The following is a 27933-nucleotide window of genomic DNA, read 5'->3' as shown; positions in this document are numbered from 1 at the left end:
AAATGTCAGATACCACATACACATATATACATGTAGACAGACAGACAGACAGACATATATGTTTTCTCTACGAGTGGACACTTTGCACACCTTGTTTTACCTTTAAAACATCAGGTTACATAGAGAACAGAATAGGACAGAATAGCTTCCCCTGACTTACACAAACATCAAAGCACTTGTTACAACAAAGCATACATTTGTTAAATCATCTGTGTTATGCTATGTTACAGCAAAAGATTACAACTTTAAAGATATACAGACTTTTGACTTCGTCATAAAATGTTTTTGGGAGGTTTATTTTGTTTTTGGGTATTTTAGTTATAACTGTATTTTGCTAAGACCCCTCTTAAACAGTGAATTCAATATAGTGATTTGGTTCAGATGCTCACTTGATGTTTTTTCACTTTTAAACACTTTTCACAGAATTTCAAGCACAAAATCTATACAATCTTCTTGACAGCAAATTCCCAAGACAAAATCAATGTTCTAAATGGGTAAACAACAAGTATGATACATGTTTGCTCTGAACTATACCCCAACTGACTGTCTACTGGATCTAGAAGACACACCATACTGGTGACAGAAGATGGAACACTTCCATTTTTAATTGTTTCACTTCAAATACAGTATAATACTGTATGGACAGATATATAATTGCTTAGGTTTCAAATGTCAAAGTGAGAAGACGAATGTAGTTACTTTGAATTTGATACCTTATAAAACCAACCTGGACATTATACCACAGAAAAATACAGTGGAAACTGTAACCGGCACTCAGGACTGAAGAAATTATCTGGTATAGACAATGTGCCGGATTGTTAAGAACTGGTGATAAAAGTACAAGGCACGGATGGGCCTGAGAGTTTATGCCAGTGTTGACAACTTGCAAGACTGGACAGAAGCCGGTTTTGACAGCTTCCACTGTACAGCCATAAATCTGTGTAACATATGTAGCAGAGTAAGATTAACTCACATGAACATTAAAAATAATAAAGTACAATTCCTTATGGAAAACAACTTCTTTCAGTATGGATTCTTATACCATTTTCTTATACCTTTAAAATGGTATCAAAATCCTTACCAAAAGGTCTCATCATAAAACAATAAAGAAGTTGTTATCCATAAAGAATTGTACTCCATTATTGCTAACCAACTTCTAAAATGCCAATCAAACAGATCATGAACACTGACATATGAACATGTTACACAAGCAGAAAGGAACATATGTCAAGAGACTACACTATAAAGATCAGAAAAAGGTTTCATTCAGAGCAATATATATACTCTGCCGCCACCAACACAAGCAGGCAAGCACCATACAACACTGCTGTACCTTAGAGATAGTATCATCACTCATGCTGTCGGCATCGAAGTCAAATTCCTTGTGATGATCGCGCATTTCCTGCATCAACAGCTCCTACACATGCAAACACATGCACATGCATTGAAATAAACATCAGTGCTGTCAATCAACCAGTGTGGGAACATATGTCAGCTTGAAATCAGCAAGAAATATCATCCATTACCACTTGCAAAATAAACATTGAATCATTTGTAAACATCACCATTGCATATTCTGCATAAAAACTATTGAAAACAAACTGTAAATTCCTAGTACCGTATATGACTGTTGATAACCTGATAAAATATCTAAGCTGAATTAAAATCATATTTTTGCAACATAAGGTGGATATCTTCAACAAATTCATATTGAATTACCTGAACTGTGAGACAAACACACATTTTGATTTCAATCCCTAAAAGTAAACAAAACTGCCTCATAGAACAAGTATGGTCAATCATCCCTAATGATGTTAAATCTCATTTTGCCTTTTCATTGACAAAACGCATTTATCAGCTGCATCTCAAGGTCTACAATTCAGTGTCTAACAAGTTATATACACAAAATCACCATTATAATCAAATGCTTACTACAATAAAAGATTAAGACAGTTTCATCTTTACTCAGACTGATACCTTTCGTGATCAAGTGGTATTTTCAGCATTGACTTACCTATAGTCATATACAGTAATTAGTTGCAAGTTGCAAATTACTGATATTATGTAAATTTCAAGCAGGAATCAATAAGAAAACTAAGCAATGCCAATCAGTAACATGCAATCTCTAACTGATCAGTTTCACTTGTCAGAGCATGCATGTTTCTACAGAATCAATTATAATGCATATCATATGCATTTGCCAGACTGTGCAGTCAACTACTCTGAAGGTGTTGTTTTGGTACTGAAATATTGTGACAAGTGCAATCTTCTAAACCACCACAAACTCTCCCGGTCATTACAACCACTAGAACCTGTCAACAGACTGAAGAGCATCTCCAGCCTGAAACCCAGTGTTCAAGAATAGCATCAGATCCTAGGACAAATCTGCCAGACTTGCCAACAGTCTGGTGGAAGTCAACAAACCACCCGCCCTAATGTACATCTGTGTATTTCACAATGACTTTGACTGGAGTTGTTGTATGTGACATGTCACACTTGTTTGCTTTCTATAAATGTTATGTTTGTTAATAATTTCAATGCCAGTTAGAAGAAATGTCAAATCCGAAATGTTTAATTTTTATACAATGGGCCCTGTGAATTTTCAGAGTCTGAGTCAGACAGACATCTGAAACTTATATCACCCAATGTTCTGTTACTTTGAAACACCATTCATGAACACTGGAAACCTGTCTGGTATGTTTACTGACTGATGTTTTCTCCATGGAATTGAACTAATCAATACAGTGTAACAAGAATCATTGATTAAATGATCTAAAGACTTGTGAATGCAGATGCTTGTTTAAGCTCACTAAACATGTTGACTTGACCCAGAGATTGCAGAATATGGCTTTTCAGTCAACAGATATTTTCAATTGTTTCTCAAATTTACAGTTCAAGAATTCCATGAGTGCATAATGCACTGAACAGGAGTTGGAGAATGAAAAGATAGGTCTGCTGTGTGAAATTGATATATTCGTACTTTCAATTTTAGCTGGGTGATTTAGCTTTAAACATATGGTTTAATGCCATACTCTGACTTAATACACCTCTTTTAAAGTTGAGGGGTGGTGGGGTAGCCCAATGGGTAAAGCATTCACCTGTCATGCCAAAAAGTCAGGTTTGGGTCCCTTGATGGGTTCAATGTCTGAAGTTCATTTGTGGTGTTCCCTGATGTGATATTGCTGGAATGTTGCTGAAAGTGGCATAAAACTAAACTCACTTATACACTAGCCTGTAAACAATGGAAGGATTCATCACATTATTTACTATAGCACTGATTACTTTTAGCATTACTTTTAAATTTGCATGATTCACATTTAGCTTTATACCTATCATTTAATGCCATACGTCAAATATTTCTAGCTGTTGAGCAGTGGTTTGTAAGTAATTGAGTGTAGACCTGATAAACCAGTGGCTGATATAGTGAACACATCTAAGTCTCAGTATATGAATACATTTAATCAACCAAGAAAAGACAATGCCATCTATTTAGCCCCTTTTACAGCAAGAATGGTTCAGGTTTTGGGAAAAGACCTAGTCTGGTTTGATGAGGTGTCTTGCAAAGGACACAGGGACTTGTATTGCTGAAAATAATACATCCAAGGTCACTCATGGCCAACTACATATAAATAAGTATATGTAGGTAGCTATCAGCAAATGAGTGTTGGACCCAGATGTAATATTTTCAGCATTACAAGCCCCCTGTGGCAAAGAAAGGGTCTCTATCTCTTGGAAACCTATTGAAATGGATTTAGTTTGGTTTTGTGTTTTATGCCACACTCAGCAGACTTGTCATATTCTCTATGCTGCGCAACCCTATTTGCACTACAGTTTGCCGGTAGGTTACTGAACACCAATTCTAACATGGATCTTAATGGGTAAATTAAAATGGATATTTGGAAAGATATTTCGCTGATTTGCTGGAGGTCTCTTTACAATAAATATGAAAAATAAGAGTAAATTCCATATATATTTGGAACCTTCATAACATTTCTTGCATGTCTCTTGTTAATTCTATGTCTTACAAGGTCAGTCAGTTGACAGGATAACAGGATTTGCTGACTCGTCATAAGTACACACCTGAAAGAAATATTGTATTAAAAGCTTTGACAAGCATGAGAACTTACATTGAGATCAGACCGGAGGAACTCTGCCTCGATCTGCTGGCGCCGAGCTCGATCTGCCCGCTGTTCTTTAAGTTTGTCGTTCTTGCCAGAGGACGGAAGATCCGGTACCTTGCTGTCAGCCTGGTGACTGTCTGTGTCAGTTCTGAAATGTACAACACAATGTGGAAATGTACAACATAATGCTGATATGTACAACACAATGCTGAAATGTACAACATAATGATGATATGTAAAACAAAATGCTCAAATGCATAACAATACAATGAAATGTACAACACAAGAACGAAATGTACAAACTTTCAGTGTAGTATAAAACAATACACTGAAATACACAACAATACACTGAAATATACATAGAAATGTATAAGGTTACAATGAAATGTACAAGGACACAATCAAACTTGACAAATTCTGAAAAGCACCACTGTCCCCAACAAGTTTGAAAAATGCATTACCAAGCTGAAACATACTGAAAGACATGGAGGGTTTGAACATATTCAGTGTTTCACCAAAAGGTTTTGCATTAATCTGAAAACACTACATGTCAGGATCTTCATGATAGCAATTTAATCCAGAACAGACCTTGTGAAATGAGCTGCTGCTCCCAACAAGAAACACAGTTCTCCACTTCAAAGACAGCCACCGTTAATGATGGCTGTAAATGCTCACGCTGGATCAGTGCCAACAGTTTGAGCTCAAACCGTGCTGTAAAATGATATTTCTCATAAAAGTTTTATAACATTCTATTCACTATCATCTTAGGAGCCAAAGCTGACAAATGTTTGACGACGAGTTGTTACGGTCAGTAGGAACACTTGGTCTCTTTGTGCTTTAACCTTTAGGGGACACATACCCTCACAAACTAGTCCCTCAATAACAGATTGATATTTGCCATACTCCTGCGTAACTAGCTGTTTTTATTTAATGATCACTTCAACTAGGTATATTTGTACAATATAACACTAACACATGGACATAGAGTAAATACTGCCCCTTCGTTCATTCACAGTACATTTGTATTTACTACTCATTCACACTTGGTTTCAAGAGTTAACAATCAAGATAATACTGTAGTTCACCTCCCTAGTAATATCGCAGTTCATAATCAAGAAACTATTATACTTCCCCTCCCCAGTATTATCACAGTTCACAATCTAGATAATATCATAGTTGACCTCAGTAATATCACAATTCACCATCCTGATAATATCACAGTTCACCATCCTGATAATATATCAGTTCACCATCCTGATAATATATCAGTTCACCTCCTCAGTAATATCATCGTTCACCATCCTGATAATATATCAGTTCACCTCCTCAGTAATATCACAGGTCACCATTCTGATAATATATCAGTTCACCTCCTCAGTAATACCATAGTTCACCATCCTGATAATGTCACAGTTCACCATCCTGATAATATCACAGTTCACCATCCTGATAATATCACAGTTCACCTCCTCAGTAATATCACAGTTCACCATCCTGATAATATCACAGTTCACCATCCTGATAATATCACAGTTCACCATCCTGATAATATCACAGTTCACCATCCTGATAATATATCAGTTCACCATCCTGATATCATAGTTCACCATCCTGATAAAATCATAGTTCACCATCCTGATAATATCATAGTTCACCATCCTCAGTAATATCACAGTTCACCATCCTGATAATATATAAGTTCACCTCCTCAGTAATATCATAGTTCACCATCCTGATAATATATCAGTTCACCTCCTCAGTAATATCATAGTTCACCATCCTGATAATATATCAGTTCACCATCCTCAGTAATATCACAGTTCACCATCCTGATAATATATCAGTTCACCTCCTCAGTAATACAGTTCACCATCCTGATAATATCATAGTTCACCATCCTCAGTAATATCACAGTTCACCATCCTGATAATATATCAGTTCACCTCCTCAGTAATATCATAGTTCACCATCCTGATAATATATCAGTTCACCTCCTCAGTAATATCATAGTTCACCATCCTGATAATATATCAGTTCACCATCCTGATAATATATCAGTTCACCTCCCCAATAATGTCACAGTTCACCTCCCAGATAATATCACAATTCACCATCCTGGTCAATCACAGTTCACAATTGTGATACTATTAAAATTACATGGGTTAAAAATGATTCCAAAAGTGTGTCCAGTACACACAAACATATATAATGAATACATAGAAAATTAATACGACACCTAGAGACACACAGTAATACTCATGGAACCAAAGTCTTCAGCAAAATATAGGTCTCATAATTATATAGATTACCCCATCTTAAAGTACACAACACCATTTCATCAATTTATAGAACCCACATATTACCTGCTTAAACCATTCAACCAAATATTGGGGTCCCCTGAAACCAAAATCTTTATAAGTCAAGGTGAAACCATACTGAAATCAGAATCAGACTGTTCCTGTATCTGAACCATATTCTTAGCATTATAGCTAACAATCAAGGGACACAGTTCTGCACAATTAACATCAGCCCTTGAGATGCCTAAACTGCCACTACCCTCAATCTGACCCCAGCTGGGTTCTGGCACAGCGTCACTTAAGCCATACACTAAACCTTAAACAAACATGATAACACATGTAGTTTGGAAAGCTGTGAACATATTTACAACCTCTGTCTTATTCCAGTCTTTCACCCATTGGTGAACCATTATGAATCAATCTGAAGTTCAAACAAATGTAGCTGTTATTAGGGTTGTATATTGTGAGTAGTTGATGGATGATTGACAGATGTGATTAATTTCACTTCAGCTGCACTAACTTGGTGTGGTGTGAGTTGACATGAAACCAACTAAGGGGTTACTATGTCCTAAGGGGCTGATTTCCTGATTTCAACTAGCTCAGATAATAAAAGTGTTTTTAATGCTTTTCTCAGCAAAATTACAGCTATATGGCTGCAGTCTGTAAACATTCAAGTCTGGTCCAGACAATCCAGTGATCAACAGCATGAACATGATAGGATACATGTGTCAACCTAGTCAGTGAACCTGGCCACCTCATCTCATTAGTCAGCACTTACAAGCATGGGTAATTCTAACCCAGATCTGCAAAGGTGTATAAACATTTGTTCTAAATGTAGCCAAACTCAGTTTTCAAGAGTATTCTTTATTTTGTCACTTTTATTGAAAGAACATATTTTTACTAAGGTACAAGTTCTGAAATAGTGATTATTAGTTAATGTTGCTGGGCATTGCAGTCACATGTTTGGTGAAGACACCCTATTGTCTCCATTAGTGAAAGAGTGTATAATATTTTAATTTTTATTAAGCTATGGTCATAATGAAGTGAGTGAGTGAGTGAGTGAGTGAGTGAGTGAGTGAGTGAGTGAGTGAGTGAGTATAGTTTTAAGCTGCACTCAGCAATATTCCAGCTATATGGCACCAGTTTATAACTAATCAAGTCTGACCCCCCGACCCCCTCTTATGACAAGCATAGTCACCTTTTATGTCAAGCACATTTTGCATAATAAACTGAAAGAGACAGGTAATTCAAGTTCACTATGACAGTAGTGTGTCAACTAAAACAGTTCAACTAAAATATACAGCAAGTTTTAAGTGGAGGGGACAGATGTTTATATCCATCTGTTGTCATAAACATGCTTGTTATACACACTGTTTACTGTAAAACACAACTTATTCCTCGTTGTCTGTAAACATCACAACACAGCAAATAAATATTACCCTGGTTACAAATTAAGCCGATTGTGATTCAAATGTATGTTAACATGTAATCCTGTTCTACTAATCTTTCTTCGTAACAACAAACATCAAAGTCATTGCTTCCTTGACCATATGTTGAACATCTATGACTGAGCGAGTAAGCAGGTGACTGTGTGTGTTTAGTTTTACGCTGCTTTCAGCCATATTCCAGCAACACCACAGCAGAGGACACCAGAAATGGGCTTCACATACAGTACCCATGTGGGGAAACGAACCAGGGCTTTGGCCTTATAATACACAAACTACTGGGCTACTCCAGATAACAGTCAAAAGGACATGAAGAATAAGCCCCGCTATCTGTTCATCGGTATTTTGACTTCATACCATTGGAATCTTTTTTGGCAGAAAACCAGACTTATTATTCCCTGGTGCTGACATTAGGAATTGCAGAGAGAAACCGCTACCCCAATACATACCTTAGCGGTTGTTAGTTTAAGTCAGTTCCTTCCTGTCAATATCCAAAATCAGGAATAAGTATGGACATTTCAACCCAGCAAACATGAGACTTCTCAATGACTAAGCACATAAGGCCGCATAAAATAGATTAAATGTTTCTTGGGCACATTTTATTCAGAAGTGACGAGGACGTTGACTTTTTTATAAATTTCTGACAGAAAAAAAATTAACAAAGGAGAAACACATTTTTTTCATCTCAAAAATACAGCTTGGGAAGTTCAGCATATGTTTGTGAGTGTTATTCAGTCACACTCGTACGTATAGATATTTATTCGTATAGTAGACGAATGCATGATCAGGACACAGCCAAATCAAAGTTATTTTTTTTAATTTGCAATAAAAAATTGTTGTGCGCACAAGAAAAAGTGATGTAACGATGCCCGAGAAACATTTCACTTTTTTTATTTAGCCCAACTGGTGTTGATACCATGTCAATAACAGAGCTACGGTAGTTGGCACTGTCCACAATCAGAAAGCGTTGCCATAATCCTACATCTCACTGTGACCCTGGTGATATCCTTATCGCCATAACAACACCATATGGTATTTGTGCATCAGTCGATTGGCAATGATGAAATCGACAAGTGTTCATATCATGTGTTTTTCTGGGTTGATGTTCTGTTTGATTTCAAGATTCCTATTTCTTGTAAACTAATTTTGGCAAAGTGTCCACTTAGATGGTCACTATGAACACAAACTCCTGGAGATAAAGAACATAGAACCTTCCATCCTTAACAAATAGTTGATGAAGATGCCAGACTCATTGTCGAGTGAGTGAGTGATTGAGTGAGTGAGTCAGTGAGCGAGCGATCAAGCAAACGTCAGCTTGAAGTGAGAGTCTTGTCATGTTACCTTCTGGCAAAACTCAAAAATTTGAATAAACAACTTCACTAGAGAATTTCGGTGTCGAGAAGCAAAATTATTTTATAACTTCAAAATGTATCAAATTTTGTGGAATTTCATGTTAATATGGTAGGACACAAAATACATTTCACATCAACATAGTCAAAACACTCTTAGTAAAAGCTTACAAAAATAGGATGTAGGATATTTATATGGTGCACATAGTGCTCAAGGTCCGGGTATTTTTGCCTCAATCACTGGATGTCAGTCTCAACATCATATTATCAATGCCAACTCCCTGGGGAGTATGCAACTCTTGCAGCCACTAGGCTCACCGAGCAATTGTGGCTTTCTCATCCTAACAAGGTACCCACATAGTCACAATACTTTGTTCAAGTTCACTGCACGTTGCTGTACCTGCAACTAGGTGTTTGCACATATTCATGTAGCCACCATCTGGTCATATACCAACAGATCAAAACACAGAATTGTCTTCAAAACAGACATATTTTCATTCATTCCTTTTCACTTTTCCAAAATCTGACAAGCATAATGCAAGAAAATAATCTACCTGGCCAAAATACTAATTTCTTCTTAAAACGTACAAAAACAACAAACTGAACATATAAGCATTCAACTACACCTACCTCTTAGATCAGAACAAACCCCATAAACTAAACAACAATGTGACCTTATACCTCCACTTGTTCTGGGACCAAATCTATTGATTATTTGTCTACAGCTAACAATAGCGTACAATGATACCCCTGTCACAACAGGCTTAAAGGAGCCCACCTGAGTATGACTTGTCGCCTCGTAAGCACACTTTCCTTGAGTGTAAGCTCCTTACGATACAGAGATAGCACTCTCAGGGTATTCCACCTGTCTGTTTTGACCCATGCCCTAATACCAGGCTTCTTGGTGGAGTCTTACGCAGGTAGTCACCGGCACCAATTAAATTGGTATTTGAAGAATTGTTTCGTTGTTAGGTACCCTACATTCATTTTGCCTCAGGATTTTCATCTTTATTGTTTTTATTGATTGTTCTTGGAAATAAATGACTTCATGTTGTTCTGAAGAAACAATTAATTTCTTATTGACTTTGGACATGGAAGAAAATGAAGTTGTAGGACTGTTAGAACTTACATTTCCTTAATAAAGTCTGTATCTTAAACATATGGTTGGCAGTATTATCCATTGAAGATTTATGCAATTCAAAACAAATTACGTGTATAACCACCTCACTCTTTCATTGAAATACGGTAACATGAAATAAACCTCTGGTCTTTCAATAAATTCAGAAGTACATCGATAATTCCAAGCCAGGTGCTCTTCAAGTGCAAATTGGAAATAGATGAAATTTTGTTCAAAACAGCTACTTATTCAAAGTTGTTATTGTACTTTCAGATTTGCATCATTTTAACATATCATTTCAACAGACGAATTGGTAACATTGTATTTTTTTACCTGTATGTTTTAACATTGTATCTAATAATTGTCTTCACTGCAGTAAAATTAAGTTATGCTGTTTCTTCATGCTGTTTCTTGTTCAACATCACATTCAGAAATTTTCCAGCTGTATAAGCACCAGTCATAAATTATTGAGTCTGGATCAGACAATCCCATGAAGGACATCCAACTTACACAAATGAAATATGATGACATGTGTCAACCAGTCAGTTAACCTAAACATGCAATCCTGCCTTCTCCAGGCATGGGTTGCTGAACTAGATCCCAACCATTCAGAATCCAGGTCTATATTTAAGAACTGTGACGTTTCACTGGTTTGTCACATTATGCAGTGAAGACTCTTCATCAAAGACTTGCTAACAATGAAGTGCAAGCCCTACTCAGTGTTCATGATATCAACCACTGGATTGTCTAGTCCAGATTCATTAACCGACAGGCCACTTAGCTTTAAAATTACAGCAATAGACCACAACAAACCAAGCATCAATAGAAGAATATAATTACAAATTGGTGATAAAAGTGAAAAAACATGCATCATTTGGCATGACTGACATATTTATGGTGGGTACAATGTCTGCAAGACATTTCTGGTGTCCCCTGCCGTGACATAGCTGGAATATTTCTAAAAGCAGTGTAAAAACTATCACTCACTCACTCAGTCACATTTGTGGTTTGACAATGCACTGACATATTACTAAAGTGAATTTTCAGGCAAGTATAGTGATGCCATGGAACAGGTAGCGTCTATATCATGTACACTTCTCCATGAAATCTACAATCATACAGCATGCAAGCCACATTCCTGCCTGTGGGCTAACCTATTGTGTGTTGACCAAAACAATGCTTTGTGTATGTTGCCAGCAGGGGTTCGAATCAGATTGTCTGGTGACAGATAAGCACGTCAATTTCAGGGGTTTAGAAACATGAAATGTACATGAATATGCTCAGAGGGGTCAAGAGTGAGATGAAAAGATGAAATGGAGCCGACTTTTACATTGTGTCCGTGGGCTAACTAATACACTTTGTGTGCATGTACAACATAACCACTGCAGGGGACTTGATCAGTTTCATGATAAACTGAAATGAGCATTTCGCAGGAACTGGTGATTTCAGTTATGTGAGTGAGTGAGTGAAGGAGTAAGGGAGGGGTGAGGGAGTGAGGGTGGGGTGAGTGAGTGAAGGAATGAAGGGGTTAGTGAAGGAGTGAGTGAACGAGTGAGTGAATGAGCGAGTGAAAGTAAGGGAGGGGTGAGTGAGTGAAGGAGTGAAGAGGTGAGTGAAGGAGTGAGTGAAGGAGTAAGGGAGGGGGTGAGGGGTGAATGAATGAGTGAAGGGGTGAATGGGTGAGTGGGTGAGTGAAGGAGTGAGTGAAGGAGTGAGTGAGTGAAGGAGTAAGGGAGGGGTGAAGGAGTGAGGGAGGGAGTCTAGTTTGTGTAGCTTTATGCCACTTTTACCAATATTCCTGCAATATCACGACAAGGAACACCAGAAATGAGCTTCACACACTACACCCATGTGGGAATCGAACCCAGGTCTTCAGGATGATATGCGAATACCTGGCTACGAACACTAACCACATGGCTACCCCATGGCAAATTAACAAGGTACCTGTTTTTTATTTTGTAATTACTTAACATCATATTTCCTTAAGCTTTTGCAGATTTAATTTATATTTGAATTTGTACAAGTGAAACCAAACAATGGCATTCAATTCAGGATTTTCTTTAATATTCATGATCTGATTGGTATACTTGTATCTATTCATTTAGACAGATAACTATTCAACATACACCACAATAACAAAACACAGTATTGTATGTAATGCATAATTTCAACCAGGACCCCCCAAACTATAAACAAGGCATACTTTGGGGGGTGATTTGTCTGTTGCAGAAAAATAACCAACTGCATGAATTAAGTCCATTACATTTGAACGTGCCAAGAATTAAGAAAACATTCAGGAAGATTCTGCACAGACACTTACCATAGTCTTACAGTTTATCCTATTTAGAATTTCCCTCCAGGTGTCACACTGATTCACACTGATTGTAATCCAAGGTGTCCTCAAGGTTCTTTTCAACCTAGTAATGATATGAACAAATGCCCTCCCACTGGGCATTTTCTGATCCTGATGTAAAGACATCTATAAACGACTGCCTGTGCATTAATCTTATGTAAATTTTAACTCAGAGTAGTTTTATGTTTTGCTGACATCCTCTGGAAATATTATGTTCAATTCTGTTAACATCTGGCAAAAGAGCCAAATATCAAAATTGAACAGTCTAGGTATTTAACCTTTAAGTAGTCAAACAACAATGTTGTCATACTGGTTTAAATCTGATATGATATGGCTTAAGACAATCTGTTCTGGTGTCGAGTCAAAGTTGATAATGTGATTTCACTGTTTCAGTATGAACAGAGGAAGATGTATAATCCGACATCTATATTTTCCGACAATCTGTGAATTCTGTAGATGAATATATTTTTTCATTTTGCAGCACCTTTACAAATGCATTGAAATTTAACACAGAATAAATATACATTAGGATTTTAAAAACTGTCAAACTTTAGAAAACCTCCTGCAATTTAGACAAATCTCAAGAAAAACATTTTTTCGTCTAAAAAACAGTAAGTTACATGCATTACTCACATATATGGAGGATATCAACAAGACCCTTGACTGACAGATTGTCAGTATCAGTCAGTAATCACTCTCCCTGGCAAGACAATACAGATCCACATCATGGTGAAATGTACAAATTATGGCAGAGTCACTGCTCCATCACGATGCCAGCGACAAGGATCAGTCTAATCTGAAGGCACCAGTCCTGACTGGCAGCTACACAATCCACCTACCACTCAAGTCCTGACTGTTTGATCTTTTCACTGTTTGGCGATATGTACAAGCCATGTCAATAACAGGCTGAGTGTGTCAATATCAGCTTGTCAACTATATAGTTTATGAATAGCAGAGCTACAACACTGGTGCTAATTAAGTAATGTCATTTCGAGATCTGCTTCTTTTCACAGGGATTGTATGATGGACTCCAGCAACTAGATTATTTTTGAGTTTGTGTAGAGTGGACGTACTTCTTTGTGTACGCATGAATACATAATGGACTGAGCTAGGTGTATCAACAACCTCACTTGACAACTGACGAGTGTGATTGACAACTGGGAAATCAATATAAAACTGACAATAGTGAGTGAGTGACTTTGCATTTACGATGCTTTGAACAGTATCTAACTTACAACAGTGCAACAACCACAGCATGAAGTTTAGGAAACTGGAATCAGACAATGCACTATGGTGGAAGGAGGAGGTGGACCATCATTTCAAAGAGTCTAAATAAATGATATCAGATACCCTGTATAAAGTGAAATATGAAATACAGACATAGTAATGGTCTTTCTCAAAGGCACCTCAGTTTAAATTTTCAAAAACATTAACCTCATTCCAAGTCTTTTGCCTGCTCGCCAGCCTGTTCTGGTAACATTTCCAGGCCTGAATTGACATGATAGTTTCTTAAGTTTATTTTGGAGAATATATGTACGTCTATTGATTTGTTTGAGTGGCATTCTAGTAGTTGGTATAGAGATGGCACAACCTGTTGCATATCTATAGAGTCGTGTAAAACGTATTCAACACTTGACAGAATTTCAATAGGCTTACTGGTACATGTTAATTTAGTGTAGCATAAATAATTTTCATGGATTTAATTTACGTAAAATCCCAGAAAAATTTTGAACATTTGAGAAGAATCATCTTGTCTACAATCAAATAATTTCTGCTTAAGTTTCCATTGCTTATTTATCAAATGGCAACAATTTAATCAAAATATGTTCAGTGCAGTGAACTCCTTTAACATGGTGGCCTATGGGATTGTACACAGTGGAACCATGCATTAGTTGATAAATGTGATGTCATTAGTGAAATAGTTGTCAGAAAATTGAACTGAAATTATGTGCACAGAGCAAAGATAATTTCAAATTTGCCTGCCAAATCTTTCATAGATCCATCATAAACTCACTTCATGAAAATCATTCATGCTACATTGACATAACATGTAAGTCTTTGACATGACATCAAGTTGCTGAACACTTTTTGCACAAGCCTGTAAATTATTGTACATTTTTTTACAAGTCTACCATTTGAACTGAACTGTATTACAATATTTAAGTCTACTATTTGAACTAAAATATATTACAACTATTTAGAATAACATCTACCTTCAAGACAGTAAGAGAGGAACAAAAGTGGCATGTAATTGAAAACATGTAAGCATGTCATAGTATTGTAGGCTTGCTTGGGGGTTCTTGTAAAGGATTTTAAATGTGACTTATATGCTACTTCAAATAGTGGACAAAAACTCATATTTGCATTTGACAGACTAACATATAATGATTTAATTTAAACACATTTATTCATTGAAGAAAAGGATTGGGCACAAGTTATCCAACTTTAATGACACCTTCTCCCAATATTTACAACAAATATATTTACATGAGAAACAGAGAGGATATACATGAGAGGTCTTGTGTTTGAGAATATAACTGATAAGGATGAACAGAGGAATCGTTTAGTTTGATTGACGTAAGGACAGACATGTTTTAAGATATTCAGATTTTCTTCTGTTGAGAGGTCTGCACTGCCATATAAAATAAGGCATATATCTAATAAACATCTGTTTTGTAAAATATCACTTATGTTAGCTAACAAAGTTTCTCTTTGTGTTTTTTAACGAGGACAATCCAAGAAATAATGATATACATTTCACCACATGTAATGGCTGGTGGGTATTGCAGGCAATAGTTTTCAGTGACAAAACAGGTTTTTTTTCTTCAAATAAGCAAGTATAATATCCAGTGCGAAAACTGTGTTCAAAGAAACTGCTATCCAGTAAGAAATAATTTAATCAGTCAAGATACATACAGTGAGAAGGCTGAAATTGGTCAGTATCCAATTAGAGGATTTTGATCAAATTATCAGTATCTAATGAGAAGATTTCAAACAAACTACCAATATCCAGAGAGCAGACTTTAACCAAACAATCAGTACCAAGAGAGATTTCAATCAAACAATCAGTATACAATGAGAAGATTTCAATCTAACACTCAGTACCCAATGAGAAAATTTCAATCAAAACAATCAGTACCCAATGAGAAGATTTCAATCAAACAATCAGTACCCAATGACAAGAGTTTGGTCAAACAATCAGCTTGTAATGAGAAGATTTCAATAAAACAATCAGTACCCAATGAGAAGATTTCAATCAAACAATCGGTACCCAATGACAAGATTTTGGTCAAACAAGCAGTACCCAATGAGAAGATTTCACTCAAACAATCAGTACCCAATGACAAGCGTTTGGCCAAACAATCAGCTTCTAATGAGAAGAGTTCAATAAAACAATCAGTACCCAATTACCCAATGAGAAGATTTCACTCACTCAAACAATCGGTACCCAATGACAAGATTTTGGTCAAACAATCAGCTTCCAATGAGAAGATTTCACTCAAACAATCAGTACCCAATGACAAGATTTCAATTTTATAATGGTCATCCAATACAAATACAATGAAACAATCAGTATGCAAAGAGAAGAATACAATCAATACATATCAATCACACAATCAGTATAAAAGAAATGCATGATATTTTAAATCTATAAAGCCCTGGAAGACACCCAAGGAGAAGACAATAGTGACAATGACATGATCAGATACTTACTTCTCCGGCTCCGGAGTCTTCTTCTCCTCCACAATGGTTGTCACAGGCTCCACTTGGGGCTCAGAATCCATTGTACTCTTTCGATGTCTGTCTGTCTTCTTTTTGTCCTTCTTTTTGATGCATGACCTCTTCTTTCCTCCATCCTCTCCGTTCCCCTCCCCACCAGCTCCCCCTGCACCCCCTGTGGAGGACTTGCCTGCTTGTCTACCCTTCTTGCCAGTGCTGCCCTTACTGGACTTCTTCACCTGCAACACAGACAACATGATACAAGCAATACTGGACATATTTTATGGATTGCAACTTCTTCAGTTTATTTTACAATGTTTCGGGGCTTATCCTAGCCCCCTCATCAGGTTGTGCAGAACTGGAGAGTTAAGCCTTACTGTTCAGTTCAGCTCAACCTGATGAGGGGGCTACGGTAAGCCGGAAACATCGTAAAATAAACTCAAGAAGCTGCAATCCATAAAATCTGCGCTGTATTACTATGCCAACTCCTAAATGCCTTTGAAGAATCAGGGTACAAGAATAAGTGTAAAACCCAACTGGGCTGGAAACGTCAAAATGTCACCAGTTTGAAATGGATTTAACCAGACCAGACACCAAGATTTTTTGTATTTACTCAGATGTATGGAATATCTCAATTTTTTACCAGACCATCAGACTGGCTAACTGTAAATTTTGACTGTCTGAAATCTAGCCTGCCTCGGGTGGTCGGAAGGGCCTTATTTCATACACTGGTATAAGGTAGAAACACATTTTTCCTAGAGGGTTTGTAAAGAGTGAGTGAACAAGTCAAGTTCTGCACTGCTTTTAGCAATATTCCAGCAATATCACAGTCAGGGATACCCGAAATTAGCTTCCCACATTGTACCCGTGTGGGTGATTGAACCTGGGTCTTCAACATGTGGGGCAGACGCTTTCACTATCAGGCTACCTTACTGCCTGGTTCGTTAAGAACTTGTGTTCATGCTGTGGTTGATAAAGCATGACAGCTTCAAGGAAAGCACCAGTTTTGGTATGGTATTCGGCGGCAAGCTAGTCTAAACTGTTCATAATGAACAGAAATTAGGGTCAGTTCTCTCAAAATGACAGGCATTACACAAGAAGAAATATAACAAAAACAAAATCCATTGACACCAAACATTTACTAGATACAGAGCTCCTTGATAATATGTTTAAACTCCATTATTTCTTAGTATGTTTCACATTTCTCAAAAATTACATTGAACAGGGAAATTCATGTTTAATTGTAAGGTGTAAGGTAAGGTATTAGAATCAGGGTCAACAGATTTCAAACAAAATACCAGTAGATCCTGGCACAACTAAGGGACACAACTCTACACAACAATTCACAATACTTTAACTGACCAAGACATCAAAGATGATAGGTAAGGCAATGTGAAATAAATGATCACAGTCTTATGTATTAGGGGCAAGCATCACCAACCAATGGAATGAGACAATGTATGCTTTTAAGAAAGAATGTTTTATATATATACAGATAGATACTATTTTCACATCTTAAATTTAATACATTTAAGACAGTTTGAAGTTTTAAGAAAGACTTACCTTTTTCTTAGGCATCTTAAAGTCTTAGATAACAAGTATATAACTGAGTTTAGTCCTGATAATGATTCCAAGACATTAACATGCTATAGACGACACTGAGCTGCCCCCAACAGTGGGCATTCCATGCCTCCTGTCAGTCAGCTGATGCAATGGACGAGGTCTCTACCCCAGCAATACACATGCAACATGCATGGAAGTTTCTCTACCTAGTTACAAGGGATACAGACTTTAATGATTCATAACAAGGGGGAAATCAATACTACCAAGTATGTAATTAACATGGTTCTTGCCTAGAGACAACACTGGACTTGTCAGACTTGACTGAAATATACGCTAATCAATACCACTTGGTGTTAATGTGGCTGTGCATTAAAGACTTAATTAGTGTACAAACATTGGATGTGAATGGCAGAGAAAGGGCTATGGATTACGCGAAATGTGAACTTAATGTCCTTTCTGTTTTGTTTATTCTGTCAATAAGTGTCACCGATCAATCTGTTCTATTTCTGGGGAGGGAAAATTTTCATTTCATTTGATTTATATCAAGGTTGTCCTGGCTGTCCCACTAAACAATTAGCTCTCAGGTTATTGTAACTACCACTCTTTAACATAGGTTTGTGGTCATCATAGCATGTTTTTGGAAGAGAGGTCTGGCCGAGTGAGATTCCTGATGCTTTGAGGTAGAATAGTGGTTAGAGCTTTCATGTGTAACACCGAAGACCTGGGTTTGATTCCCCACATGAGTACAACATGTGAAACCCTGTTCTGGTGTTTGCTGCTGTGATATTGCTGGAATAAAGCTAAAAGTGGCATAAAACTACACTCACTCACTCACTCACTCACTCACTCACTCACTCACTCACCCACTCACTCACTCACTCACCCACTCACTCACCCACTCACTCACTCACTCACTCACTCACTCACCCACTCACCCACCCACCCAAGGCATTGTGAGTTTTAGTGAGAACATCACCTTTTAGACCAAAAATATTTGTTTCTGATTTAAAGAGGTCTGTTTGAAGGAAATCTAGTTTTTGGTCCAAATTTTTTCTTCTTCTTCATCTTGCCTCCTGTTTCTTGGCAAATTGTCCAAATTTATTAGTTCTGTTTTTACGTAAGACCAGATCAACAGTAGAACTATATGATGCATGTCCTGGACCAGATAATCCTGTGACTGATATTGTAAATATTGATCGATGCCATTAGAGTACAATGACCAACACTTAAGGTCACTGAGCCTGACCACCTGTTTCATACTGACCAAAGCCACAATCAAGACCAAATACCATCTTCACATGCCATACATTGCAAAACTATATCCAACATATTCTTTTCTTGAAAGTTCATCTTTAAATTTTCAGTTGACATTTCACCTTTTACTTTTTTTATAAAAACAAGGTGCTCCTAAAATTTCTCATGTTCAAAACAATGATTTTTTCAGCTTCTGAATTGCTACTGTTATAGAATGAAAAACAAATGTATAGTAAGCTTATCTTCCATTTTTGTTTTAAAAATGTGGCCCTAAAAGTTCTCATGGTCAAACAATGAAACTACTCTTACCGTGTCTCTCCATGCTGGTTTCGGATCAACAGGGGGTTCTGGAGATGGAATCTGTATATATGGCCGCGATTCTGTAACACCAGCAAATGTTTTAACACTTTATATCACAGTATTGTTGATCATAAACAAAACAAAACTAACAAATAATAATTTAAAACTTTATTGATACTGGAAATATGAATACTACAGGATACTTTTTGTGCTTAGATATTAATAAACACACATTCTTAGGGTATGGTTAAAAAGTGTTCAAAATTCATATATGTATTATTACTTTTCAAATTAGAGTTTGGTCAAAAGACTTGCAGCACTGAAATTCATAACAAATTTGGTTATCTTTTTATTAAGTCTCTCAGTAGAATGATTAAGTAATCAAATACAGCAAAAACATTAAATAACACTGATTAACGTGTATACATATGAGTTTATTTGTTAATGTAACAGTCACGTATGACAGGAGTTGTCTCCCTTACAATTGCTATGATTAATTTGGTTTGTTGTTTTGTTGTTTAATGTTGTTTAATATTCCAGCTATATGGCAGCAAACTGTAACTACTCAAGCCTAGACCAAACAATCCAGTGACCAACAGCATGCGCATCAATCTTCACACACTGTGATACAATTAAATGTGTCAACCAAGTCAGGACTAGTCGTGTCTTACGACAAGAATGGGCTGCTGAAGACCACTTCTAACCCTGATTTTCAAGTGGCAGTGGGGAGCATGAAGAAGTTTCACATAAACTGGAGATAAGTCACATCCCTGACACGTGGCATGTGTCAGTACCGATATATTTGTAGATGTGTGAACATATTAAGATGCTTAAGGTGCCGATCTTACCATTTTCTTTATTGACTTTGAGCCTGTCCTTGCTGTCGTCGTCCATGTCAGTGTTAGCCTTAGTGCCTATAGGTGTTAGACGTTCACACTGGAGTTACAGTATCACACCAGATATGCCACACACAAATCTCTTTCTCATCACCAAACGACTAAGTATTCTTGCTGAGACAAATGATGATAACAGTTTGTTTTTTTCCATTATAATCATATGACACATACATTATGGTTATTGAAAGTAAACAATGACAGATCATAATTACAAAATCAACAAATTTCTTCTTAAAGTGATGAGAAAAAGAATTGTATATTATGAGGATCTCTGTTCACACAAAAACACACACACATTGTATTGTATCATGTGAAATGTACAGAATAAGGCCAATTAAAAATCAATCTACATTTTTATTCCTGAAAGTTTGACTACCAAACTCTCCCCTCATATGAAGTTATTGCCTCTTCAGATAAAGAATATCACTGTGTGAACCCTTCAGTAGTCCATGACCGAACCATGTGTCGTTTTAGCCATATTTTGTGGCCATCTATTGACAGGAATCTAATTTAATTTGAAAACCGAAAATAATTTAATGCCCCAATTCTTTCCAAAATTTGGTTTAACATCTCCAAATAACAAATTATTATGGCCTTACATGAATTCTTTCAACAATTTATGAAGTCATATGAATTCTTTCAACAATCTTTGGCCTCATATTAACTTCTTCAACAATTCATGGCCTCATTGATTCTTTCAACAATCCGTGGCCTTATAGGAATTCTTTCAACAATCTAAGGTCTTATATCTTTCAATAATCTATGGCCTCATATGAATTCTTCGACAATAAAATGAGCAAAAATGTCATTTAATGATATAACATAAACAGTCATTAAATATACATTAACCCTATATCAATTGTTAAATTAACAGCCTTTTGTATTTTTTTACATCTTATAGGCTCTTATTTGTATTGAACCAAACTTGTAAGAGATCTGTTTAATATTTGTATATACTTGTAAAGAAACTCTGTCTTCCTTGCAAAAACTAAATATATAAAAAAAATTTTCATGCATCTCTTTTCTTCAACAATGTAATAGTATATGAAACTTGCACTAGGTCCACTGAGACATATGAACATGTACTGACCATAGAGTGACCGTGGCAAAGCATCTGTGTTTAGTTTACTGGACACATCATCTTCCAGCCCATCCCCTACAGAACTGGGAGAGCCAGGCCGCCCCTCAGTACCGCTCCTATGGGAAAATGGTAAATTAATTATTACCTCACTTGTTTACCTTCACTGGGGGAGACAAAGTTTTCTTAACAGATTTTCGTCTAAATGAAACTGTTTTAAGAACTTTTCAAAACTTTAGTTGGAATTTAACAGAGTGGAAAACCAATTCATCAGAGTTATTCTTATAATATCATTCTGTTTCTTATTTCATCAAAAAAAGAATCCAACAATTACCCATCTCGCAATTTTGTTCTTTCAGCTAAATTTTTATTTAAAAATACTGATATCCATTTGAACAATTTATCACCTTGATAGGATTCTGTTAACTTTTATTACCAAATAAGGGCCAGTTTTGACAAATTTGCAGTACTCAGTAATTATTCTAAATATTACTTATATAAATTTTATTCTGGAAATTCAATTGAAACTTCAGTCATAATACGATTCTTTTATCAGTATGTAAAACATCAGCTTGAACAGTTGCTGTCATACCTGGATGACCGATGATGTCGCCACTGGCCAAGCGATATTCCATCGGTTGACTCAACGACTGTGCCGTTGTCATAATCGTCATCATCACCACCACCAGCACCATGGCGACTGTTGGGGTGGGAGTTGATGTCACGTTCATGTAGCTGCACCCCTTGGACGAAGTTGCAGAAGTGAGGTTTGATGCCTCGAACCACCTGCACGAAAAGACATGGGCTATTCATTTGTCGTTTAACGATTCACCCAACAATATTCCAACTATACAACCAGGCTGTAAATGTTTGTGTCTGAACCAGACAATCCAGTGATTGACATCTTCAGCATCATCTGAATAAATGGGATATGATGACATGAATTAGGCAAGCCAACTTGACCACCCAATCCTGCTGTGGTGGAGCTTGAGTCCTGGAGCAAAATAGACCAACCCTTAACAAATAGGAGGCCGACAGGGCACTGGCCCCATTACAAGTAAAATGTTATATTATTTGATGGCTTGTGTCCAGGATAATACTGGTTGGTACATGTCATCGTATCCCAATTAGGTAGATCAGTGCTCATGATGTTGATCACGGGATTGTCATGTCTAGACTTGATTATTGATAGACCCCGCCATACAGTTGGAATATAAACGAGTGCTGAGTCAATCAACAAACACGCAAACTCATTACATTGGTCTTGTCACGCGTTGTTCACGGTAAGATGCACTGCACACGTTTCAGTGAATACTACTTGTCACATAGCTGACAAAAGGTGCGACTTCAAGTAAAATTATATCTTTAATTGAAACTTTAATATACCCCATTCTTTGTCATTCTAATCTGTCCCGTAATTCTATTCTGTAATTCTATTCTGTAATTCTAATCTGTAATTCTAATCTGTCTTCTAAATATACCCATCATCCCGTACCATAATTGTGCAGGCATGCTCAAGCAACAATGACCTTCAATCAGTCAGCCAGATCAATGTGGCATCCTATCCCTGGGATATATGACTGAATTCAGGACATATTCCCCACACTAATTAAACCAAGGTCACGTTTTATCTTCACAATCCTGCAAGGATATTGTCTATTCTCGAGTGTCATACTCACAAAATTGCTCTTTGTTAAAATCTGTAGCTCTTTCCTCTGAAACGAAAAGCAGAAATAATTAGTTGTGAGGCGATGAGAATATTTTACGAGTGCTTCTCATAACGAAACTAGTTTCAACAACTTGAAACGGTCTGCACAAATTTCATGGTCCGTAGTTGGTGTAAATAGATGTTCAGAAATATGTTATAGTTTTTCCGACATCGACGAACTATTGACAACGATTAGTGTATTTGAATTATATGTTTTGTCATCCCTAGGTATAGAAATCTACCTTCGCACTTAGTTTTCGAAAATAAATCTCTGAACTATCAATGATAAAGTTGGATTGCAAAGCTTCCGTGCAGTTGAAAAATTCGCAAAGGCTGCAAGACTGTCGCAAGTGTATGCGAAATAAAGGGAGTTGCAATTGTTTCAACGCTGAGATCATCTTGTTCGATTCGATCGTATCTCCCGTGATCTACGTCTGAAGGAAGGCTCGATGGCAATCTCTGATTCCTGCTAATAACAGTTTGTGTCGTAACTATGCATGATCTAATCAAATCTCAAACTTGATACACGAAATATATTTGTGTATCAAACACTGTCATCCTAAACCTTGTATGTTATTTCAGTGCATCACAAAAAAGCGTTAGAATCGCAGTTACAGGTCTTTGAATGGCATTTAGAAGTGATACACATAAGATCATTTTTATGGGTGTGTACGTCTTTATTTTTAGAAAAAAAACTCATTATCAATAAGCTGACATCACTAAAAGCTATCTTCCTTAATCGCAGTTGCGTTCATACGTATGTTTACAGTGTGTCGCGTTAGATTGGATGATGACTCTCTGGAAACACACGGTCTGTGCTTGTCAACGATAACGATATTCACACTTCGTACACCACACACATAGACTAACACCGAACCTCTGAATATATATCATTTTGAGAGAAATTACTTTTAAATTAAAACAGAGAAAGACTGGAGATTCATAACTCGGGAAATCTGTAGACTCGTTTCAGGCAGAGCTTTGTTCAGTGCAGAAAGCCTTTGTGAAAGGACGAGGCAGTAGTGAAAATAGTCCAGTTCAGTGACTGGAGACGGGCTAAATAACCACACTGTAATTGACATTGTCGTGTGTGTGTGCGCGCGCGTGCGTGCGCGCGTGCGTGCGCGCGTGTGTGTGTGCGTAGCGCTATAGTCTATCATATGTACATGCTCACTTTCTTTTGTTTCCTTCGACCATTGGATGTCAGTCTCTGTTCATCATAATAAAATAATTATCATATTTTTCAATCTCAACTCCCTGGGGATCATACAACTCATGCAGTCACTTAGACCATTATGAACTAAACATAGGTGACATATCATCCTCTTAGTATTATGTTTATTTATAGAATTGACACTATTAACTATAATGAATATTCTTTTCAACTAAATGTCTATTTCAACGCCCCCTCTTAAAATGTGTAAATCCCAACCGAGAGTCACAAACCTTAAACTAGCGGCCAAAAAAACGCCACCAAAACAAAAACGGCTGCAAATTGTCAAAATAATTGTCAGTCTGCTTGAAAATAGCTAAAACACATGTCTGTTTGTTCCAAGTGAACATTTGCACTTGCATTTCGTATTTTGTGGGGAAAAAACCCGAATTTACACGAATAAAACGGAAACTGTGCACAAACTTACCCGTATCAAATTTGAGTATAAAAGCTAACCCGGTTTATTCTCTGACACCATTTTAATCGATTGACAACCAGGAACATGTCTCGTTTAACACCAGAGCAGAGGGAGAGAGCAATCAGTATGTTACAGATGGGATAGATTCAAGAGCATGTGACTAGGACCATGGGGTGCTGCAAATCCACCGTCGGAAAACTTATCACACGTTTACAACAGACTGGCAGTACTGCAGACAGGCCAAAGAGTGACAGACTGAATTTCTCTACCCAATATGAAGACCGGTAATTACGGGTGTTGCGCTTGAGGAACCGATTCGTCACTGTGACGTCATCGAGCGCCAACAGTACTGGACATCCAGTCAGCACAGTGTGACCATACGACTCCGCATTCATGGTCTCCGTGCCAATCGACCTTTTAAGGGCATGATGTTGACATGCTAACACCGACGAGCCAGACTAAGATGAACTAGGACTGTGCCAAAATGTCTGCAGGGAAACTGGCGAAGAATGAACTTTGATGACGACAGCTAGTTCCAGATCTTCAAGATATGTCCCCAATTGAGCATGTCTGGGAATAATGAGGACGTCGTATTCGGAAACGCCAAAATTAGCCTTTGACGAGGAACGGTTTGGCAACTGCTCTGCTAAAGGAATGACGTCGGATGCCTAATCAAGATACAAGGACTCAGGTACTCAGTTCAACGCCTGGTTCGAGCCTGCATCAGTGCTAGAGGCCGCCACACCCGGCATTGAACAATATGTGCTGCCAAGAAAGTTGTAAAATTTCCCCGCCGATTCTGCAATGGTGACAGAATACTAGACAATGCACCGGATAATGCACAGTGTCATTCATTTGATCTTACATCACGACCTGCGTCGGCTTTCTTCTTGTTATCCATTAAATACCGTTGCTGAATGATTAATGTTTGCAATAAAACATTTCATGCTATCATATTTAGCATAAGTTTTGTGTTAGACCAGAAAAGTATTTGGTGGTGTTTCTTTTGGACTCTACTTTACATCTACATAAAAAGATATTTTGATAAAATAAGAAAAACATCAACTACAGTGTAAGTGATAATACCACTGAATGATCAGTTCACGATCAACGGCGTGTGGTTTGTCATAAACAATGGAAATAGAATTACATTACTCTGGAACACGAGCAGAACACTTCCCTTTGCCACACGTGGCTATGCATTTGCGCAATTTACATATGTGATATAGATGTCTGGTAGCAGACGACACTTTCTCTCTACTAGACGTCGCCATTTGGAGGTCAAGATGTAATCAATCATAAACAGCGACAGTAGATGGGTAACTATATCCACCAGTTGTTATTAGAAAAACATTCTCCATACCGTATTGTTTATTGTATGCTGTATTTCTTCAGTTTTGAGTAGACTGATTTTCATTTTCGGTGGACAAAATGTGTAGCCTAAGGTAATAGGATGTTGGTATATCTTGCACCCATGGCCCTCAAATGTTAATTATACTGAACAGCAAAAGACAAGAAAGTTTTAAAAAAATTAAATCTCATTAGAATAAGCGTTGTTCGGTTTTAAAAAGTGACCAAAAAAGAAAAGAAAAAACTGAGTTGCGTTTCTTTTGCTGTTCAATATAGTTACGTTGTATTACCTCTTAAAGCTGCACTTTGAGAAGATGTTCCAGGATATGTAATATTTGATATAACACACGAATGCAAATAATTTTTAGCTCCTTATCGTTGATACAATACAGATGTGTAATGGCGTAACAATGGCTACCGCGTCATAAATAAATATTGACGTTATTGAACACAACAGGCGCCTGCCACACTATACAATAACATCCTTGGTTGTTTGCTTGTTTACACCACACACAGCAATATTCCAGCTATATGGCTTCGGTCTATAAATAATCCAGTCTGGACTAGACAATCTAGTAATAAACAACGTGTTAATTGGTGTTAAATTATTGATAAGAAAATCTGCTTCTCTCGGACTATATACATGTATCTAATTTACCCTGATCAAGACAAAAATCATTATTTTGTGTCTCCTAAGTTATCGGATGTTTCTGAAACAATCCGATACAATAAGTTACAGGAAAGTGATCGTGGGATTTCACACAGGATATAATTTATTCATAAAGAACACCAGTTCTCACAAAAGTAGAAACTATGCAAGAGTCATCACTAGAACAACGAAGTGGGATCACATCAGACCAGTGCTTTAAGACCTTCACTTGCTTCCCTACCACCACAAGATCCAGTACAAGATCCTCGTTCTGGTATTCAAATGTCTGAAGGATTTTGCTCCATCATGTATGTAAAGCATGATTGAACCTATGAAGCAGACCGTTAGTTAAGATCAGCAGACTAATCTACTTGCTGTGCCACGGAGTAGAACAGGGATGTTTGGAGACAGATCTTTTGGAAAAGCAAGTAAAGTTCTTTGGAACAGATTACCTCATCACCTGAGATCAGAACAATCCACTTTTAAGGCGGAGCTAAAGACTCGCTCATACAGAGAAGGATTCATTGTGTAACTGCATGTTGCTTGAGGTGTTGTCCTGGAACTGATCCGCTTCGGGGCAGCTTCCGTTGGATTGTAGCGCTCTATAAATCTTTCTGTATATACTAGTATACAAAAGAAGAATATATCCCTGCTTAAGAGTATATGTGTCACAGTGATGGTTCCCATATACGCAGATACAGCAGGTGCTCGCTATACCTCAGTGCAGAGTACACATCCATTCCGACTGCGTGACTTCATTACTTTTACATGCTCCAGTGCCTCATCAGTCGTAAAGGTTATGTTGTAGTCGGCCAGTATCGACGTTGAAGCGGTGTGGATCAACGTTCATCACTATTTGAAAATCGGCTTCAACTTGGTAGACACCCGAGATCAACTTGGTTGAGAATCGGCTTTAACTTGGTAGACAATCGAGAACAACATGGTTGACAGTCGGCTTCAACTTGGCTGACACTCGGGATCAACTTAGTTGAGAATCTTCTTTAACTTATAAGACAATCGGGACCAACTTGGTTGAGAATCGGCTTCAACCTTGTAGACAATCGGGATCAAAATGGTTGACTATTGGTTTCAACCTTGTAGG

At 37.3% G+C, this 27933-nt stretch overlaps 1 protein-coding gene across 1 annotated transcript in view; it reads right to left on the bottom strand.

Moving 5' to 3' along the window:
* The window catches only part of LOC137283650 (uncharacterized), a 41660-nt gene that overhangs the window by 5918 nt on the left and 7809 nt on the right, over positions 1–27933 (bottom strand). Inside the window, exons 2-9 of the mRNA XM_067815262.1 lie at positions 23173–23208; positions 22086–22279; positions 21506–21612; positions 20368–20433; positions 19529–19599; positions 16397–16641; positions 4128–4269; positions 1334–1417 (exon numbers count right to left, since the gene is read on the bottom strand). Coding sequence (XP_067671363.1) covers positions 1334–1417; positions 4128–4269; positions 16397–16641; positions 19529–19599; positions 20368–20433; positions 21506–21612; positions 22086–22279; positions 23173–23208 — 945 coding nt within the window. The remainder of the gene's footprint in view (positions 1–1333; positions 1418–4127; positions 4270–16396; positions 16642–19528; positions 19600–20367; positions 20434–21505; positions 21613–22085; positions 22280–23172; positions 23209–27933) is intronic.

This window comes from Haliotis asinina, chromosome 1, assembly GCF_037392515.1.
Source record: "Haliotis asinina isolate JCU_RB_2024 chromosome 1, JCU_Hal_asi_v2, whole genome shotgun sequence".
Taxonomy (NCBI): domain Eukaryota; kingdom Metazoa; phylum Mollusca; class Gastropoda; order Lepetellida; family Haliotidae; genus Haliotis; species Haliotis asinina.
The sequence above is the reverse complement of the archived record's forward strand: the minus strand, read 5'-3'. Positions and strand labels throughout refer to the sequence as shown.